Consider the following 19,793-nt stretch of genomic DNA (forward strand, 5'->3'; position numbering starts at 1 on the left):
CCCAGTCTCGTTTTCAGATATATGTCTGCCTGTTTGTCAAAAATAAGTGAACCATACTGTTAAAAATACTCATATTGTACTATTTTATTTATAGACTGAAGTTTTGAAATATTTAGCACGATATATATGTAAATATATTAAAAAAAAACAGAAGTACTACATAATTTAGTCATATTATTTTCATCCAACATATTCAAACAAAACAGCATGATTGATTATGCGTAAATAGAAAAAGGTGTTTTTGGTTAAAGCATAAAGAAATATGACTTTTAAAAAATAAGAGTTTTGTCACTCAGTTATTTTACATACGTATAATGTAAATAACTAAATTTATAAAATTATTGAGCTAGGTCTACAAAAAATTTGAAACTAATTAACATTTTCGGTGATATATAAGATACCATTGAATCAATTGCCGTAAATTGGAAAAGAAAAAAAATAAAATATTACAAAGGAAAATCTTCTTCACTATATGATAGAGTAATTTAACTCTCAAGTAATCTAAAAAAAAAAAAAGTAGAAATGGTATTGAAGTATCGAAAGAAAGAAAGAAAGAAAAGAGAGGAACATTGTAGTAAAGTCCCCACTTGTCTATCTTCGTCTCCAAATAAACCACATTATTATTAAGTCTTTTCAGATTTTTTTGTACACTTCCTTCACCTCTCTCTCTCTCTCCCCCTTCCTCTCTTTCTTCTTTGCCTTTGCCCTTTATCTTTAAATTTTTATTCTTCCGAAATCAAAACAGTTCCTCTTCTTTGATCTCTAGCTATAGCTAGCTCATTGGGATATATATACATATAAATATAACTCCTAAGTTTTCCATATAACCCGAAATCAAGAAGAGAGAGAGAGACATATATATCATCGAAGAGAACATATCCACACACACACACACAAAATGTCTGTGGATTTATCATCTGAGCGTGTTTGCTATGTCCACTGCAACTTCTGCACCACGATTTTAGCGGTAATTAATCTCCCTCTACTCTTACTTCTCTTTATATATATGTATGTCAATGAAATTATATATTTCTTAAACGATCGATAAAGAGAGTGTTAAAATTAAATATATATATATATATATATTTCACTGAGCTAGCTAGCTAGCTAGATCCCCTTTTTCTAACTTATATAGCAAACTGTTATATAAGATAATTATCTTAATCTATCACTTAAGTTTGGTTGGATCTTATATTTATATGCATATTGTATGATAGATTTTGCATATAGATCGATCATGGATGTCCTGTGATTTTTTATGAACATATATATACAAGTGACGTTTCTTGATTTCAGAAACCCTAATTTTTATTCTTTACAAAAAAAAAAAAAAAAAAAAAAAAAAAAAAAGCGACGCGTGATGAGACACCCAAAGAAGCAAAAGAAGTTGGGTAGTTGAGAACATAAATTTTAGTGCTCAAACAAAGTAAACTCAAAGGAAACAGCTCCTGATCAGATTTAATTAGGGCTCTATGAGTAGGTTTTAAGTCTACTAACCTAACCAATTTAACCTCTTCTTTTTATTTTTGATGATTTTTTCCTTTTCTTTTTTTTCTTACTCATGTATTCATAATTTCTATGGTGTTAGTTAGTTAAGCTCACTAAGATTTTCAATCGCCATTAATATTTCCTATAAAAGGGATTGATAGATAGCATCCATATGTGATGCAGTCTCAAAAACTTTCACTAAGTTTTCTACCTTTTTATATAGTCTGACTTCATTTTTATCTTTTGATATGTTTAACTGTAGTATGTGACACATCACACATGTATACATGTATCATATCAATCATAGATCTTTCATCTACAACCGTGGTCCATGGAAAAATGTTTACATCACATCAGCAGCTGCTTATTTTAAATCATTTGTTTTTGCTTCTGCCACAATTCCTTTTTCTTTTGTTCTACAGTGAGGTGAAGCTAATTTATTAAATTTTTTTACAAGTTCAAAATTCATTTAAAATCTCACTTGTTTTTTTCAACTTCATAGGCTGTCTACATATATACTATGGATATTAATTACTAATGGTTTTCTATGACTTATTTATCAATATCCACAACTCTAGCTTCCGCACTGTAGTATACATTTATATATATATATATATAAAAGATACACATCATAATTGATCTATGATCCATAGGAATCTCACTCATGTCACTTCATTGTTTAGACGTACGACAAAAAAACCCAGTAAAACATGAAAAAAAATCTTCTACCCCTGATTATGCATGAAAGGTATCTATACTACATTTAAATACATAGTGGAGATGTCGCATGAGTCTGATTAGGGGCAAAAACGGTCACGTTTAATAAAAATGTTGAAGGTCTTGTTGCACAAAATAGGGTGTGTTTTGTAGTGGAAAGTACAAAAGATTTGTTCTACCCAGTTCAAGCAACAATTTCTTGATCTATACAAAAGCTGCAAACTGTTAAATCATGGCCGATCTTGACCATTTAGGATTGGATTCTTTTCTCTCTCTCTCTCTCTCTCTCTCTCGCTCGCTCACGCACACACACAAACATACATACACAAAAATATAAGAGGATTATAATAAAGATGGTACCATCATATATTAAGGACTTTATGGGCTGTGGTTAAGGTCACGTCGTTTTCTAACATGACTGTCTTCTCCTTACAAGCTTCATCAACCATTCTTCATCTCTTTACTATCTTTTATCATGTTGCCTTGATGCTTGTGTGTCAGACATAGAATTCATCAGAACCCACCATACAGAGATAAATACACCCTTATATATTTGGTAAATTTGATTATTTGTTTGTCCGGATATTAGCTGTGATAATACTTCTATAGTTTTTCTATTTCATATTTCATGTAATGAAAATGTATGACTATATATAGGACTAATTTTTCATATGAAATTATGATTAAAGAGATCTTACTAATTAATCAAGACATATATTAATGATCAGGTAAGCGTGCCATACGCAAGCTTGTTCACACTTGTGACGGTGAGATGTGGCCATTGTACCAATTTGCTGTCCCTCAACATTGGAGTTTCGCTTCATCAATCCTCACCTCCTCCCATCCATCAAGATCTTCAGGTATCGCATTAATATATCATCATTTAACTAGTCCATGCATCAACCATTTTTTTTTATTTGTTACAATCAAGAAAAACTCTGGCTTATCTAGTCTTTGTAATCATGAAGCCGCATAAGCAGCACATAACATCTTCCGTAACAAGAAAAGATTATGGATCATCTTCTAGGAGCACCAACCATATGTCCACCACAATGTCCGAAAATATCGACCGGGAGGCTCCTAGAATGCCTCCTATTCGTCGTAAGTTGCTCTTTAATTTCCTCTCTCACATGTAATACACAAAGTATTTAACGTCTTGTGTAATATATGCAATTACCTAGCTAGCTAGCTATACATATCCTCCAGTCCATAATTTTATCTGAAGTAATTTTATTTTGATGGCAGCGCCGGAGAAAAGACAACGCGTTCCTTCGGCATACAATAGATTCATCAAGTAAGTGTTATAATTAGAAAACATTATTAATAATTAATTCTCTTAGAATGAAATATTCCTCAACTCCTTGATCACTACAAATTAAATAAAATCATTATTGTTAAATAGAGAGGAAATCCAAAGGATCAAGGCTTGCAATCCAGAGATTAGCCACCGTGAGGCGTTTAGCACAGCTGCTAAAAATGTAAGCCGCCCTTCTTTATCATACTTTTTTCAGATATATATAAGTAGAGATACTACTCTAGGAGAGATACAAAAATTCTAATAGTAGCTTCACCGACGACGTCAGAATTATATACGAAAAGAGCCAAATAAATAATATTTTAAAGTGCCGTAACTAAGATATATAAAAAAGTCTTCTTTAAAACAGTAGTAATTAAAATGTAGTGTTTCTTAACATTTAAATAATATATATAAATTAATATCTTCTAAATTACCATTATAAATAGGGTAATTAATAAAAATTAGAACACGGGATAGGATAGGATGAATTCTTAAAAGTTATTTTTTATTTCTAATAGTTAGTATACCATGTCATAATCTAATTATAATAGCTGGGGAAAATTCTAGGGTTTGGTCTCTTTCTCTTTTGTGATTGAGTTTGCGAAATATAAGTGTACATACCAATAAGGTAGTGGCTGCCACTATGCATAATTGGTGGAGTGTTTATTACAGAGTATAAATTATTTTCAAAAATTAATTTTGGAGTTTTTATGTGTGTAGTGGGCACATTTTCCTCACATTCACTTTGGATTAAAGCTGGATGGCAACAAGAAAGGCAAGCAATTAGACCAGACTGTTGCAAGCCAAAAATCTAATGGCTATTGCTAAAGCCCTTTCTATGATATATATATACATACATATATGCGTGTATATCTCATATATGCGATATATATGTGTATATGCTTTATGTTTTTATCTTTGTACGTACGCATTTATGAATGTGTAAGCAGAGCTGATGATGGAAGAAAAGGCGAGGAAGAAGAAGAAGAAGATCATAACCTTACATATATATACGTCTATTATATATGTTCCTTTCTTTTTCTTGCGGGAGCTTTATCTATAAACTTCGTTGCTTATATGTTCTCCTAATAAGTGTAAGTCTCTTTATGATTTTCACAATATTTGAACCTATAAGAATTTCGGAAGAATCTTCTTTATACGAAGATTGTAATATAAATTTCCACTTTACTCTCATTCTGAAAAGGTATAGCTTTTTGTGTGGTCACAACTTTTACATACCTAATATATAATATAATAAGTAGTTCATGGTGGTTGTAAATACTAAAAGATGCATGAGGTTAAAGATGTTGTGTGGAATTCGATTTTGATATTTAAAAATTTTGAATGTTGGAATTAAGATATACATACATATATATATATATGTATGTATGTATATGAACAGTATATAGATAGTAAAAGATAAAATTCCATCTAGGGATATGATATGGTAACTTTTATGGTGCTGAGATAAGTCTGAAACTCACTCATTCCAAAGAAACATTCTTTGCAAAAAGCAAAGGCTCCCAATGAATAGTTTCACTTGGTGTTAAATTATAATGGTTCTCTTTATTTTCTTTTTTTTTTGGTAAATAAGTAAGAAATCAATGCTCGTGTCGTCTCTCCTCTTGTCAGCCACAAAACTCACAATCTGGTTGAGTATCATCATCATGATTAATACTATGTGACACTTTTTTGTGCTGCTGATCGGCTCACTGTTTCAGGAAATCATCATAAGTATCGCGCGTGAAACTCTGGTTTTTTTAAAAAAACCGTTGCAGCGGATGATGCGGGACTAGCTCCGGTCGTTACCGTTTTTTCTGGAAAAAAGAATGTGTTGGCACATAACGAATGATTATGATTATGTATTTTAACAACAACAAGTTCGCTATTTGCAGTAGTGTGATCGTTTTCAAGATTCGAGAGCCATAGAAAGGTTTTGGTTAAGTAACATGGAAGATTTTGACTTTGTCAACGCATACTAGTTTTGTGAAACTTTTGTAGTATGTGGTCAACATAATTAATTAATTATATATGCATGCTGGGAAAAATAAAATCATATAAAAACTCATTTATACTATATATTTATTCAGGAGCTACTGAATAATAATATAAGAAAAAACGATAGTCTCTTGTAAATTTAATGTAATGCAGTCCCTTGTTAATTGTACCATATTGTAGTATAAAAGTAATTGCAATAGCTATATAGATATTTGTATAGGTGTGGTCAACTACTTTTGGTAAAAAGAATGCCACTTTGGAAGGAGAAAAAAAATGACTAAAGCAGAGACCAAAATTGGAATCACTAAGCTGAGCTATAGTTTCCACGTCAACATCAATTATCTAGTCAGTAGTATACGTACTAATGATATAACTTTCCATTTATATGTATTGTCAAAACCTAATGGACACTAAAAACTCTCTCTCGAGCTTGGTGGCCATGTTTAATGATAATCATCATCTGGTACCACTGGATAGTCTGGATATATTGTTTTCTTAAGAGGAAAGGGTTAGCTAGAGATGTGGGGGGGAGCTGTCGTCCAATGTATGCAACAGTATCAGAGACACAATTAAGTTACGTACACCTTCCAAGTTCCATCGTCCATGCACACACATTTTTTAAGAAGAAGAAGGTATAAAAGCTCTTTGCATATATATAGTCGAATTAAGAAATATGTATAAATATATAGGAAGGATGGGACTATGGGAGATATATTGTGTAGTATAATAATAGTATTAGGTAAATGAAGGAAGGAAGGAAGTTGGGGTCCAAAAGAAAGAAAACAGAATCTGAAACGTCAAATCATGTTAGTTGGGGTCTTTGTTTATGTCTTTTGGCTGTTTGTGCCTCTGACGGGTCTTGTCCACACCCCTTTAATTGTCTTTCCTTTTCTTTTCTTTTCTTTTCTTCCTTCATTATTATGTTTTTTTTTTGCTCCATTCTTCATTATTATTAATTACCGTCTTCTTTTTTTCTTTCTTTCGTGTAACAACGCTTAACTATTATTAATCCGTTGTTTTAGGAAGTCTTAATTACATGATAATTAATGTATCTATGTTGTCGTTAGATACTAGTAGTAGTATTTAAGAGTAGTCATATAACTTGCCAAATTAAGTCCATAACAAATTCGAAACGTGGATAGACACAGCCAGCAGCTTTGTCCTTCGTCATCTGTTTTATTAGCTTACATGGTTCCATGTGACATGTATTAATGACATACAGACAAATTTGATATAAACCCTTATGTGAGAGTGAGATATTCGCGTGTTTTTGGTTTAGTTTCATGTTATATTAAATCTTAATAACCATATTTGTTACACTAAAAGTCAAATGAAACTTGGAATATTAAAGATGAAATTCCCTTTTTTATGAATAATTTGGCTTATTGTTAAAAACGCAAAGATAGAACCAAAAATTATACTAAGGCCCATTTCAGCCCACCAGGAGTTTATGCATTTTAAGCCCAACAAAATGAGATTCCAATTGAACCGAATTCAATGGTACAGTTTCACACACACACTACTACACTAGTCTTACACCTAACTGATCCACCCATTAAAAACGGATGGAGATGGACAACAACACTAAAGCAAGGGCACAACTGGGTCAACAAATATCATTACCATGTTCTAATCAATGAAGCCAAGTACCATATTCTAATTAATGATATATCATTATATTGTTTTCATTCATTGCATCAGCGACAGAGTTTCATAGAGGGATATACTACAATCCCTTAGCCAACTAGAACTTTACAATTAAAAAATCATCAAGTTGATTTCTTTTACAAAGGAAAAAACACAGAACAAACTCAAGGCAAGTCATATACAGCAATAAAAGACATCAATACACTTCCCATCCAAAGCTTCCCATCTTTCTCCTCCACTTCACTTACTGCCTTCACCACTTTCCCTTGACTATCTTCCAACACCTTCAACACTTTCCCTTCTTCACTGTACTTCACTGCCACAGCATGAGGCCAACCCCCTACCTGCAGCAGGTACTGGAACTTCACTGATATCGGTAGCTTCAGAAAGAATTTCCTCACTCTCGGGTGATGGGCCATCACGTGTGTGAATATGTTGCGGTGGCAGTGCACAGCCACCCAGAAATCCCCATCTTTGTTTGTTCTGATGTTGTCTGGGAACCCATGTAATAGAGCTACCACCTCTGAGGTCCCAGCTTTTTCCCCTTTCAACCAGTATTTTTGTAGTCTGAATGACGACAACAAAGGAAAAGAAGTATTTGAGTTTATTCTAGCAGAGGATCATTACACTGAATATGGAAACAACTTGAGAATCCTTCTATGTTATGCTGATTGCAGGAATTATGCCAAGTATATATATATAACTGACAATGATGTGGAATATAGAAGTCACAAGAGGAATTAAGATGAAGGACTCACCTTCCAATTGATCCTTCACAAAAGATGAAAAAGGAGCCGTCTTTGCCAAGGGATAGGCCATTAGGAAACTGGAGATTTCTCACGAGAGTGGTAGTCTCCTTTGTTTTTGCATTGTATTTCAACACCCTCCCGCTGTCTTCCCCCGAGACAATCAAAAGCAAGAATTTCCTAGAAAGCCACAAACAGCGCAATCATTATACACACAACACTAAGGGCACAATCGGTCAAACACACAAGTGGAAACTAGGCATCAGAAGATCATTGCAACTTCTTGTAGATTCTCAAAAGATAACAGAATTTCAAGTTTCAACATCAAAGGCTCTGAAGTGTTAGCCACAGTCAAAATTTTGAATTTATGTCCCTTGGCAGACAATTCAATCCATATGACATGACATGGGTTTCCAAGTCCTAGTTGTAGCTGGAAGATAAAGAATGATATCAATCTGTTATCTGTGTGAAGGTTATAAGTTACCTACAATGGCATTTGAACATTATGTACAAATAATTGTCTACTGTTTCCCACTGAGTGGATTAAAGATTGTGAAGAAGCAAAACGAGATAAGCAGACAGAACCAAACTCCAAGCAACCCATGGATCAGGAGAGTAAAGATCAAATCATTGAAACATACATACCTCCGTTGGAAAAAAGAGCTGCTATCAGTAAAGTAAACATTGCCTTGGTCGTCAATGTCAAGATCATTGGTAAATCTCAAAGGCAAACCATCTGCCTCGGTTGTAAGAGAAGTTGCCAAACCTCCTTGAGGACCAACCTTCATTATCCCCAAATACGCATCTGCAATGTACAAATCCCCAGTATTCTTGTCGAATCGGAGACCCAAAGGCCGACCACATATATGTTCATCCTTTAAGTAATCCAAAAGTGATGGCTTTGGATCACATAGTTCTGACCTAATAAACATACATTAACATCAAAGCTGAGAACTTTACTGGTAACAAATTGGCCAAACAGAAAATCCCGATTGCAAATCGAACTCACCGATTGTTTGAAGTATAGGCAAAATCGGTCCAGCGAGTACCATTCCAAAAGAGAATTCGGCCGTCGGCGACTCCGGTGTAAGGACCACGACCTTGCGGATCGAAAGCAATACTCTCGGGACCTTGAACCTCATTAAGAAACCTGATCTCCGAATTCTGCAATAGATTTTGACGGTCTCTCTCCTTGGGAAGCGAAGACAACGGAGGCATGTCAATCTTGTAAGTTTGAAAGTCCGGGAACTTGGAAATAGAGCTGTGATGGAAGGGATCGAGAGCGCAATAGATCGCAAAGACGATAAAAATCTTGGCTACTATGCTCATGGCCATGTTTCTTTGGCTGAGGTGGTGACTGATGGATTTGAAGAATTTTTTATGCTAGACAAGTAGAGAAGTAGTTAAGTAGTCAGTAGTCAGTACTGCTTTGGTGGTTGGAAAATTTAAAACTTTTTTTTCAATTGCTGCTCTTTTTCGATATATGACAAAACATGAGGATCTTAATTGCAAATCTAAATCTGATGACAAACCGGAAAACCTGGTGAACCGGAACGACCCAAGTATACGTGGTGAGATATGGTTAGTTGGTTTAGTTAACCAAAAATTGCCTGAGGCGGCACCGTAGAGGAGTGAAGCTCGCCGTCAATCAGAAGAGAAAACCAAAAAGAGTATTTGTTTTTAGGAAAACTCAATTCGAAGAAGATAATCATCGATCTGGAGAAACGATGGGAGATTCGGAGTCATTCGTTGGCAAAAATTGGAATGGATTGAAGGATTTCTGGAGTGATAGGCTCTCTTTCTTCGATAATTACACGAGGTTCACCAAACGCGACGCGCCTCTTCCTTCTTGGTCTTCCTCCGATGTCGACGAGTTCATTGCCTCCGATCCTGTTCATGGACCTACCGTAATTTCTATCTCTCTCTCTCTCTCTCTCTGTCTCTCCGATCTCCGATTGCTTTTTTCCGTTCATCGCCATTGTTTGTGGTGATGCTTAGTTGATGCTTAGTTAATGGTGATTAGCGTAAGGTTTTGGCTTTAGATCTAGGAACCGTAGAGCTCAGGGATCCCAGTGAATCAACTAGCTCAAATTTTGAGAACACAAAACTGAACTTTTTATACTGCAGTTGTCTCTTCATGTGTCTAAGGTTTCTTTCAACTTGTCAGTTTATTAGGTCGGAGTATTATGCTATTATTCCAATCAATTAAGTTAGAAGAAACTGATAAGGGTATGAGGTAAAAGAAGCTTGAGTTTCAGGATTAGAAGATGCAGGAGTTTAATAGACTAGAGCGAGGCAGAAATGTGATAAGCATTGGGGAATCTAGTTGTGTACTAAGGCTAAGACCAAGAGTGTGGGGGGTTTTCTACAATCAATCCCTTAGTTGACGTTTTGGTGCCATAAGAATCGCTTACCCTTTTCTGGGGGCACTTTGAATTCTTTGTATAACTTCTTGCTCCATGTCATCCCATAAGTACATATTTGGTTTTCTTACTCAAGATATAGACGTGTTGGTCCTCAAAAAGCTTGCCTAACATTGTGTTCATGCCTTTCCAGCTGAAAACTGCTAGGGAAGCTGTGACCTTTGGTGTTACTGGAGCTGCTCTTGGAGCTGTTTCTACTGCTGCTTTTGCCTGGAAATACTCCAGGAGTCCACATGGTAACACATTTTCCCTTTGGCAATTCCTATTTGATCTTGATAAACCTCACTTGTTTTATTTTAAAACACAAAACTCAGTATTCAGGATAATAAAAAAAATATAGGAGTCAACTTGACATAATGTCCATATTGACAACGCTTGGAAAGTGTTATGCAGTTCTTATGGGACTCACATGTCGCCAAATACTTTTGTCGATTTGTATTTTGATTTCTCTTGCGATGTTTGACACCTCTGACTGCTGCTGGTGCGACAGGTGCTGCATTGTCGTTCTTAGGAGGAGGTGTTTTTGGTTGGACCTTTGGGCAAGAAATTGCAAACCACACGATGCAACTCTATAAGCTGGACACGATGGCGGCCCAAGTTAAGTTCATGGAATGGTGGGAACGCAAGAGTCAAGGAAGGTCTTGAATCCAAACCGAAGACTTGAGTGCTGCTTTCTTGTCCAGAGTATCTTGCAAACAGCATGAAATGGTGACTGCTGTCCACTTCCAGACTTTTGCTTTTGGGTATTTTCATTGTCGCTTTTGGAGCATGTTTTCCTTGTCTCAATAATCCAACATGCCTCCTCAAATGTTTTCAAGATTTAAGGAATTGAATTGAAAAGAAACCATTTGGTTTCTGAAAAAATAACATAAAAACGTTGACTTCACTTCCTATATGACGCACATAGAACTTTCTGTTGGTTCCCCATTCTAAGTCTTATTTGATGAAGAAACTCGTAAGTTCTCCCTTTGCACCGATGAAGCATTTACTTTCACGTGGGTTCGTAAAAATATGATCAAAAAATTCTGAAAGTCGTCCGTGACTATTGTTAATACAGCGTCTAACTACAATACAATGGCCCTTGGTAGCTGAAGGACCAACACCCAATTATTATATGTAACAGATTTAAATAAATAGCCTTTGAGGCAATATAACATACAACCAGCTGAGAGATCCAGCAGAAAGGTGCTATTCCACTTATTTGAAAGAATTGAAGAAGCTCACGGTGTCTGCAAGCGCAACGATAAAGGAGTCAACATCTTCCTTCGTGTTATAAAAGTAGAGGCTGGCGCGCGCACTTGCATTTACTCCAAGATACCTGTGGAGTGGCTGTGCGCAGTGGTGTCCTGACCTTATCGCAACTCCATGCTGCAACACATACAATATTTACTTCAGTTTTCATCTTACTATGGATATTCTGATGAGAGCAAAGTAGGCTTCAGGAAGATGCCAGATTATCAAGCACCTCAAGGTTTAGGGGTATGACGTTTGAGGTAGACAATTAACATAACATATGCAAGATGTATTTGTTTGATCTAGATCAATTACTCAAACAGGTCTCACGTAACCTAGATGATGCAGGGTTTTGTTGTAACATAGATACCAACAGAGTCCAGACTCATGTCCACACATATTTCACAAACTCTTGGAGTTGAGAATAGCCACCACCTCACTTCATAGGCTGTGACCACATGATATCCTAAGCTAAGCATTTAAGATTCGCTTTGACTGCTACGTGGTGCAGCTACCATTCACTGAGATATGTATGTAGTGTCCTACTGCCCCAATCCTTCTACATTACTAGCTCTTATTCCAGAGAATAATTTTTTATTGAAGATAAGAGAAGAATTAGAAAGTGATAGGACAGATAGCTCCCAGTTATAACATACCTGTTGATCAAGAAAGGTTGCCAAATCAGTTGGGTGCAAGCCCTCCACATTGAAGGAACAAAGAGCACCCCTGTGAACACTTTCAGAAGGTCTGGGGCCGTATATCCGGACATCAGGAAGAGAAGACAGTTTCTCGTACAAATACTTACCAAGCTCTACCTGGACGACATAAGATATTAAAATAACAGTAAGAAAGAGAACATGTGAAGATCAAAATATCTTAATTAGTTTTCCGAGAAAAAAGTGTCTGACCAAACTTGAGTAACTAAAAAAACACTGTATGTATTCCATTACATTCATTGACAATTAGTTGTAGGAAAATAATATTAAACCTCATATTCATGGATTTTTGGCATGCCAATCTCTGACAAATAATCAACTGCTGCTCCAAGGGCAATTGCTTCTCCTATTGCGGGTGTTCCAGCTTCAAATCTGGTACGAAATTGAATCTACTTATTTCCAAACAGCAGTAAATATGTAAATTAGAAACTAATATAAGTATAACCCTAACCTGGATGGAGGTTCCGCATAAGTTGAATGATCAAGAAATACATCTGAAATCATTTCTCCTCCGCCTTAAAAAAGGAAGGAAATAGAAGGAAAAACAGATGCGTTAACCAGTCCTTGATTAAACAGATATAATGACTGTTTAAGATATAAATGATATATAGCTTACCTAAGAATGGAGGCATGGAATGTAGAAGATCACTCTTACCATATAAGAACCCAATGCCTGTAGGTCCACACATCTGAATCATGATTATCATATTACTATAAGCTTGCCACAAGGCTTATTATGAATCTCAGGAAGAAAAGAAAACAATTCCAACCTTGTGAGAAGACGCAACTAGGAAATCAGCATTTAGCTTCTGAACATCAACCACCATGTGAGGAACACTTTGACAAGCATCCACAAGAACTTTCGCTCCAACATTGTGTGCACAGACCACAATCTCTTCAATAGGTAAACAAGATGCTGAACATAAAGGAAATTTTTAGATACTTACCCAGTCCTCTTTTTATCAAGGAAAAACAAAGACACATATACAAGATAAACAAAATGATTATGATAAGAACATGAAAAAGGAATCTACCAAGGACATTTGAAACATGATGAACTGCGACAAGCTTTGTCTTTGGATTAATCATTTCTCTCAACTTGTCTACGTCTGGGACTTCATCTTCATTCAACATAACATACTTAAGAACTGCTCCAGTCTTTTCAGATACTAATTGCCAAGGAACAATGCAACTATGATGTTCGGCCACTGTTAGAATAACCTGAAAAGCTAGCATCATTCACAATCTCATTTGATATTGGGAAAGGAAAAGTAAAACAAAAAGCAACACTTTGACTGTGAAACAAAGGACTCAATGTGTGCAGAGAAACATAGATAGCAAGATAATTAAATAGACTGATTGAAAAAGTAAGGGCACACCTCGTCACCAGGTTTAAGGTTCAAAAGACCCCATGAATAAGCTACAAGATTAATGGCTTCAGTAGCATTCCTAGTGAAAACAATCTCTTTGCTATCCGAAGCATTGATGAAACGGGCAACCTTTTTCCTAGCCAACTCAAATTCATCAGTAGCCTTGGCACTTAAATAGTGTATCCCTCGATGAACGTTTGAATTATAGAACTCATAGTAGTTCTGCAAGGCCTCCAATACAACTGCCGGCTTCTGAGAAGTTGCAGCACTGTCTAGGTACACAAGCTTAGACCCATTCACTTCCTGATAACTCAACCAAAGTTTAATTTGTGTGAGCTCTCTAATTTTTTCCAAGTAGAAAGCCAACAGCATACTTCACTATACCCAATCTATTCGGATTAATACAATTAGGGAAAGTGGACAAACCTGGTGTAGAATTCTGAAATCTTTTCGAACGCGATGGCCGAGAGAGACCGATTCGGAATTGGTGGCGACGGTGGCGGAGGAAGAGGCGGCGGAATAGACAGATAGCGAAGAGGAGCGACGGATGCGGGAGAAGCTCCGGTGTCCGATAGAGATGGCGTTAGGGGCGAGTGATTTGAAAGAGGGGAGTTTCATAGCCACACCTTCCATGGTGGAGAGTGGAGACGACGAAGGGAGAGTGGATTTTACCCCGGGGTGAGTAGAGTTCAGCTGGTTTAAAGTGGGGAGAGTCTTCCAAGTCACTAGTTCGAACACAGGCGACGGAGAAAAGATTTAGTTGTAAAATTGATAACTGAAACAGTTACTGTATATATGGGCCGATTTAGGCCTCTTACGCTCTTTAATGGGCCAATAGTTTAAAAGGTCCAATAAAACCTGATTTCACGATTCGTTTGGTTTAATGGAAACACTACAGAACACGTAACCTATAATATCCGTTTAAAGACAGTTGGCAGATATTTTTGAGAGTAGGGAAGCGCAGACAGCAAAAGTAAGGTGAGAGGTCACATGGGGAAGAGCGAAGAGGCGTTGTCATTTGATTGGACCGACCACTTCGTCATCGTCTCTCATGTTCCTTTGTACCCCCCAAACTTCAAGACTTGTCCACATGTCACGCTCACATATGTCTTAGTTTTATGCAGAGTCAATGACGAGCTCGTTATAACTTTTTGCATACAGAGAGTCTTGTGCTTTTCTTTATTTCAAAGAAAAGATAAAGCAAAGAATTCCTGATTTATAATCAAGAGAAAACGAAAGACGAAAAAGAGAGAGGAAGAAGAGTTATGTTGAGATCTTCTTCAGATTGTGCTAATGTCGTCTTACTACTCATCTCGTGCGGCCTTATGGTTCTGAGTTTCTCAGCTGATGCGTACAAGAACTACACTGTGGGAGAGGCCACGGGATGGTTCGATAATCAGGAGAAACCCTCTGCTAATTATCAGAAATGGGCCGATTCCAAATCCTTTTCTTTGGGTGATTTCCTCAGTAGGTTTCCAAATCCTCTTCAAGCCCTACGATATGTATAGCGTGTTTTTTTGGTTCTGTTTATCAAAAAGATTGAGAGTCTCAGCGTGGTTAACATATTTTGTGTTGTTTTCAATATAGTTTTCAACACAGACAGCAACCATTCGGTGGTGCAGACATATGATTTCAAAACGTACAAAGAATGTGATTACGACAACAATGAAGACAATAGTACGACAGAGTGGTCAGCTGCAAATCCTTCATCAACATCTCCCGTTCCCGTCTCAATAAGTGTTCCTCTTGTTAAAGAAGGCTCCAACTATTTCTTCTCAGGAACTTATGATGGCGAACAATGCAAATTCGGACAGCATTTTATGATCAATGTAACACATGGTCAGGGCCTGCCTGATTTATCATCACCAGATGAAGATGCCTCTGCGCCTGGACCCGGGGATTCTTCTCAGTCCGGTGATGATGAAGTTGCTCCTGACACCATCGTCCCGGCCAATTTCGACCATCCTAAAGATATTGAGAGTGATAATGATGATAAAGAAGTTCGTGGTAGGAAAAGTTCTTCTTCCATGACAAAATCTAATCTGTTTTGTTTAGTTTTTATAGCATTATTTGTATCACTTTAATCAAAATCTTCTTCTTCAGAACGGGATTTTTTTGTATGTATATGAGCTTTTTGTTTCTCTAAAGATACCCTAGTAAATTGCCTTTGCTGATATAATCAAAACTATTATAAAAGAAACCAAAGAGTATTAGTGCAATTTTGAAAACATTAAGGCAATGATGAAAAACAAAAATAGAGAAAAGAAATGAGTTTCCCATTTTTTATATATTTTAATGTTCAGTCTTCTTTACTTTGGATGTTGATGTCCCAAAAGTTCTGTTAATAAGTTTCAGTCTCACTCGTGATTCAACGTATAACTGCAATTATGTTCTGATGATTTGTTTTATCAACAATATGCATTATGACGGATTTAAGTCTGGTAGGTTACACTGAATAGACTAACCTAATTTGATAGACTAATTCATTGTATCTCTTCATTTTGGCACGAATCTATAAAGATAATTCATTTAACGTTTATCTTTTTTTTCTTGCCTTTTTATGACAGATAGTTCAAAAAGTTGTATTGGATCATTAATTTGATGGGTTATAGAATTTCTAATTACAGGGATTTTACCCATCAAATAAACAAAAATACTAACAACTAGAATACATATAATAATATTAAAAGAAACCATGGAGCCTGAGGTCAAATCATTTTCACAAGAAAAGGAAGGAAATGATGAGAAACCAAAATGAACATTACGTATCATATCTACATGTACAAAGTTGGACCAGTGACAAGAACCTCTGCTAAATAAGCTAGAGGAAGCATTAACATGTTGATTAACAAGAGATTATGGATTCCACTGAGAATGTGCCTATCATGTTTGACCCCATTTCTGCTCTAGTCAAGAAACTCTAAAATAAGGGATTACTTTACTTGTGGTCAAGCCAATAATGAAAATAAAGATTAAGAATCCCCATTATTCATGGAGAATGCTAAAAACTGAATCACCTTTGCAACTTCCAATTATATTTATGCACTATTTTTATCTTTATCTCTGTTTTCCAAAACTATCTTTATCATCGTTTGCTTTCATATCACGCAAATTCTTTTCTCTTAAATTAAGTTTTTTTTTTGTTCTTCTATCAAGTACGTATTTTTATTTATTTATTTTGCAAATCATTTCATCGTCTCTTTCCGGATTTAGTTCAACTCAATCTTGTTTGTAGATTTTACTTTTTGGATTCCAATATGCGATTTGGCTTTACCTTTATTTTGCTTTTGGTAAAGGCATTATTTGAAGGACAAAACCGTTTTGGTTGTTCGATCGTGTCTATTTAATAGCCTCACCTCACGCTTAAATTTACAGGTACAAAGAAGAAAGCATCACATTCATTACAACATCGTCCACATGCTTGTTTAGCTGGAAACAACTACAAAACCAAACAAAGTACAATAAATTTAGGATAAGAGACTTGATGCCTTGTCTTGCGCTGGCACATGGGACACATAAAATAAACATAATTTGTATATGACACGACACCCATTTTCCCATAAGCAAAATAAATAAATAGAAAGATTAAATAAATATAATAAATCTCCATCGAAAATTAAAAAGAAAAAAAAAAAAGAAGAAGAAAAAAAAAACAAATATACAAAGGGTGGGAGAAACTTTTGTGAGGAGGAATTGAAATGATGGTGGTAGTAGTTGCAAGCAAGGTGGTAGCAGATATAGTTACAAAAGAACCAAATGAGCCATTGCTGTAATTTTTTTTATGGTGCAGTGCCCCATGTTGTTGTTGGTGTCTTACTACTCCACTCTGTTCTTCCTCTCACCACTTCAGCTCCATCCTCGAGTCGGAGCAAATGCTGACACTCCACATCACCGGCTGTTGCGAGGTTACCGATATCGCAACCAGATACTGCGGTCAGTGACTGAAGGACACTGTCTCTTCCGCATTCCCTCCGATACTCCAGAGTCATGCTTTTCAGCTTCTGCCTCTCCATTATTCCTGCTGGAGCACTCTCCAGGATCCACCCAATGTACTTTACATTATTAACATGCTGGTTAACATCCAGGTCACTCCATCGCGGCTGAAAACATTAAATTACCGAACCATAAGAGAGTCGTACAGGCTGGGAATCAGTTTTCTGAATCATACAGCAGATAATATACTCACAGTGAGACCAGATCGAACATAGTCAGCAGTCTTGTCATCAAGTTTTGTTAACTTTCTACTGTCCTCAGTAAGGACAGGGTCAGAATTCACAAAATAAGGTTCTATTTCCCCTCGAACCTCTTCAGGAATCTTTGACAATCTTCTTGTCAGTTTATTCATCATCACCCAAACACTGCAAAAGAATATTTTCCAATAATATCAAATATCTAACCCATGAAAACATAAGATGCCTAATTATTCCTAGCATAAGCTTGTCTAGACGTTTCTGAATTGATGATAACAGAGCACACAATATTAAACAGAGAGCACAGACCTCCTAGCTTCATCAGAAAGACAAATAAATGGTCACACGCAGAAAATGAGAATAGATTGAGTAAACCAAGAAGAAATCTAACCTTGATGCTCGTGTTAAGGTTTCTCCAGTATTGCTATCCCGAACTAGCCAATCACGACGCATACCGTTCTTTCCAGACTGACTAACCCAGGTATCGACTTCAACAACATCTCCCCTACAAGACAGATTTTGAATAAGCAAATGAGTTCTGATGCAACAAAATATGCATGCACAGCAAGTCATCCAGGGTGCAAAACTGGCCATTTCCTCAAACCTGGTTGAAAGAAATGATAGCATGAACCTGCTTATTCAGGTTTATGCAGGAGAATCTAAATAGTCACAAAGAAAAAACAGTGAATTTAGGCAATCTATTAAGTTACAGTTGCTTACCAAGTAGGATATTTATCAACCACAACCTGCATACGTGTAACGACCCATATCAAGTTCTTCTTAAACATCTCGGGAGTAGAACCGAACCCATCCCCAAGCAGTCCAGCAGTCTTAACATGATTAAGCGCCGTTTCCTGAAGTGAGCAGAAGAAGCTAAATCATGCATATCAACGAGACCAGTGACAACATGTGACTATAATCATAGGCAAGTGGTACCTGCAAATGATTCATGACTGTTTCTATAGATGCTGCGCGATCAGCACCTATCTCATAAGACCTAATAGAGAAATTCTGACGGAACACAAGGCCATCCTGAACAATCCTCCCAATACCGAAAGGATCCATAAGAACGTCAGAACGCCTGGGTTTCCAGTCAAGCATCATCCACTGTTTCTCAGCAGCTAAGAAAATGGTTGTGATGGCAGCAAGAAGCATGCTCCAGTCAGGTAGCTGGTTGATGAAAGTTCTTGGAGCGGGATGTGAGGACGTTTCGGTATCAGTCCTGACGATGTCTACAGAACCAGGCAAACCAACTTTTTTGCCATTAATCTTGGGAGGAGCCTGAGCGTTAGGTTTAACCTTCATCCTGCCAGAGTTTGGTGGTGAATTGAGTCCAGCAAAATTCGTGGAGCCAATCTTATTTCCCTTTCCATTAGGATCAAGCGAGGAGGAGGGTACAGGAAAGAAGGAAGACGTAGCAGAGGTGGCCACCATGACGAGGAGATGAAACGTTCAAAGACACTGCCACCAAAGAAAAAAGAAGAGGAATTGAGAAAAGCTAACAAACTCGGTGAGTGCGATATTTATATTAAATGTTTCATCTTTTAGCAATAAGCAGGAGGATCTTCCTGAAGTAGTTATAATCTCCAATTAACAAACAAAATGCTAGAAGAAGAAAAAGGGCTTCCATAAACGAACACTCAATATCTTAAAACACACACAAACTTAAAAAAAAAACAATTCTCTTAAATAAATAAAAAAGAAAGAGAACATATATGTTCAAATTCTCAGATAATCACTAAGCTAAATCCGAAACTGAAGAAAAGAGCATTAGAGCATTCAAAAAATGGTGAGTGGGATGCTCAAAATCGTCAATTCATTCCAATAATTCAACATTAGCCTTATAGAGGAAACCAAATTGATACAGGTAAGAAAGAAAAAAAAGCCAGATCTGAAACCCAAGCACGAAAGAAGAGAAGCGAGAAGAAACTAAAGCTGATAAAAGCAGATCCTCGAACCCCCCCCCCA

General features: G+C 36.5%; 6 protein-coding genes across 6 annotated transcripts in view; 3 read left to right on the forward strand and 3 right to left on the reverse strand.

The window, feature by feature from the left end:
* The first annotated feature begins 665 nt into the window (after positions 1 to 665).
* On the forward strand, positions 666 to 4,696 carry LOC17900431 (putative axial regulator YABBY 2). The gene is made up of 6 exons (XM_006303296.2): positions 666 to 967; positions 2,934 to 3,065; positions 3,174 to 3,306; positions 3,451 to 3,499; positions 3,608 to 3,683; positions 4,223 to 4,696. The coding sequence occupies exons 1-6, from the start codon at positions 899 to 901 to the stop codon at positions 4,328 to 4,330; spliced, it is 567 nt and encodes a 188-aa protein (XP_006303358.1). The 5' UTR covers positions 666 to 898; the 3' UTR covers positions 4,331 to 4,696.
* Positions 4,697 to 7,152: 2,456 nt separating this feature from the next.
* LOC17898312 (protein STRICTOSIDINE SYNTHASE-LIKE 3) lies at positions 7,153 to 9,270 on the reverse strand. The gene is made up of 4 exons (XM_006304970.2): positions 8,903 to 9,270; positions 8,539 to 8,814; positions 7,906 to 8,073; positions 7,153 to 7,714 (listed from the first exon to the last, which is right to left on the reverse strand). The coding sequence occupies exons 1-4, from the start codon at positions 9,226 to 9,228 to the stop codon at positions 7,312 to 7,314; spliced, it is 1,173 nt and encodes a 390-aa protein (XP_006305032.1). The 5' UTR covers positions 9,229 to 9,270; the 3' UTR covers positions 7,153 to 7,311.
* A 247-nt stretch (positions 9,271 to 9,517) lies between these two features.
* LOC17897153 (succinate dehydrogenase subunit 6, mitochondrial) lies at positions 9,518 to 11,237 on the forward strand. The gene is made up of 3 exons (XM_006304227.2): positions 9,518 to 9,800; positions 10,450 to 10,552; positions 10,807 to 11,237. The coding sequence occupies exons 1-3, from the start codon at positions 9,621 to 9,623 to the stop codon at positions 10,959 to 10,961; spliced, it is 438 nt and encodes a 145-aa protein (XP_006304289.1). The 5' UTR covers positions 9,518 to 9,620; the 3' UTR covers positions 10,962 to 11,237.
* Positions 11,238 to 11,314: 77 nt separating this feature from the next.
* LOC17900443 (cysteine desulfurase 1, chloroplastic) lies at positions 11,315 to 14,329 on the reverse strand. The gene is made up of 9 exons (XM_006304798.2): positions 14,062 to 14,329; positions 13,645 to 13,938; positions 13,300 to 13,486; positions 13,036 to 13,181; positions 12,882 to 12,954; positions 12,717 to 12,780; positions 12,538 to 12,637; positions 12,206 to 12,364; positions 11,315 to 11,684 (listed from the first exon to the last, which is right to left on the reverse strand). The coding sequence occupies exons 1-9, from the start codon at positions 14,266 to 14,268 to the stop codon at positions 11,514 to 11,516; spliced, it is 1,401 nt and encodes a 466-aa protein (XP_006304860.1). The 5' UTR covers positions 14,269 to 14,329; the 3' UTR covers positions 11,315 to 11,513.
* Positions 14,330 to 14,677: 348 nt separating this feature from the next.
* LOC17898513 (cucumber peeling cupredoxin) lies at positions 14,678 to 15,782 on the forward strand. The gene is made up of 2 exons (XM_006304103.2): positions 14,678 to 15,102; positions 15,223 to 15,782. Exons 1-2 carry the CDS (start codon positions 14,901 to 14,903, stop codon positions 15,717 to 15,719), a joined length of 699 nt encoding a protein of 232 aa, XP_006304165.1. The 5' UTR covers positions 14,678 to 14,900; the 3' UTR covers positions 15,720 to 15,782.
* Positions 15,783 to 17,092: 1,310 nt separating this feature from the next.
* The window catches only part of LOC17897852 (palmitoyl-acyl carrier protein thioesterase, chloroplastic), a 3,202-nt gene continuing 501 nt past the window's right edge, over positions 17,093 to 19,793 (reverse strand). Inside the window, exons 2-6 of the mRNA XM_006304840.2 lie at positions 18,762 to 19,286; positions 18,546 to 18,679; positions 18,217 to 18,330; positions 17,822 to 17,993; positions 17,093 to 17,735 (exon numbers count right to left, since the gene is read on the reverse strand). Coding sequence (XP_006304902.1) covers positions 17,415 to 17,735; positions 17,822 to 17,993; positions 18,217 to 18,330; positions 18,546 to 18,679; positions 18,762 to 19,259 — 1,239 coding nt within the window. The 5' untranslated portion in view covers positions 19,260 to 19,286 and the 3' untranslated portion in view covers positions 17,093 to 17,414. The remainder of the gene's footprint in view (positions 17,736 to 17,821; positions 17,994 to 18,216; positions 18,331 to 18,545; positions 18,680 to 18,761; positions 19,287 to 19,793) is intronic.

The sequence above is a fragment of the Capsella rubella genome, unplaced genomic scaffold (genome assembly GCF_000375325.1).
Source record: "Capsella rubella cultivar Monte Gargano unplaced genomic scaffold, Caprub1_0 scaffold_1, whole genome shotgun sequence".
Classification (NCBI taxonomy): Eukaryota; Viridiplantae; Streptophyta; class Magnoliopsida; order Brassicales; family Brassicaceae; genus Capsella; species Capsella rubella.

Coding starts and splice junctions, on each gene's coding strand:
- LOC17900431 (XM_006303296.2), top strand. CDS start 899: ATGTCTGTGGATTTATCATCTGAGCGTGTTTGCTATGTCCACTGCAAC. Junction 3,066..3,173: donor CCATCCATCAAGATCTTCAG/GTATCGCATTAA, acceptor GTAATCATGAAG/CCGCATAAGCAGCACATAAC. Junction 3,500..3,607: donor GCATACAATAGATTCATCAA/GTAAGTGTTATA, acceptor ATTGTTAAATAG/AGAGGAAATCCAAAGGATCA.
- LOC17898312 (XM_006304970.2), bottom strand. CDS start 9,228: ATGGCCATGAGCATAGTAGCCAAGATTTTTATCGTCTTTGCGATCTAT. Junction 8,074..8,538: donor AGCTCTTTTTTCCAACGGAG/GTATGTATGTTT, acceptor GTGGCTTTCTAG/GAAATTCTTGCTTTTGATTG. Junction 7,715..7,905: donor TGTGAAGGATCAATTGGAAG/GTGAGTCCTTCA, acceptor GTCGTCATTCAG/ACTACAAAAATACTGGTTGA.
- LOC17897153 (XM_006304227.2), top strand. CDS start 9,621: ATGGGAGATTCGGAGTCATTCGTTGGCAAAAATTGGAATGGATTGAAG. Junction 9,801..10,449: donor ATCCTGTTCATGGACCTACC/GTAATTTCTATC, acceptor ATGCCTTTCCAG/CTGAAAACTGCTAGGGAAGC. Junction 10,553..10,806: donor ATACTCCAGGAGTCCACATG/GTAACACATTTT, acceptor CTGGTGCGACAG/GTGCTGCATTGTCGTTCTTA.
- LOC17900443 (XM_006304798.2), bottom strand. CDS start 14,268: ATGGAAGGTGTGGCTATGAAACTCCCCTCTTTCAAATCACTCGCCCCT. Junction 13,487..13,644: donor ACCTTAAACCTGGTGACGAG/GTGTGCCCTTAC, acceptor CTAGCTTTTCAG/GTTATTCTAACAGTGGCCGA. Junction 12,955..13,035: donor TAGTTGCGTCTTCTCACAAG/GTTGGAATTGTT, acceptor ATCATGATTCAG/ATGTGTGGACCTACAGGCAT.
- LOC17898513 (XM_006304103.2), top strand. CDS start 14,901: ATGTTGAGATCTTCTTCAGATTGTGCTAATGTCGTCTTACTACTCATC. Junction 15,103..15,222: donor TTCTTTGGGTGATTTCCTCA/GTAGGTTTCCAA, acceptor TTTTCAATATAG/TTTTCAACACAGACAGCAAC.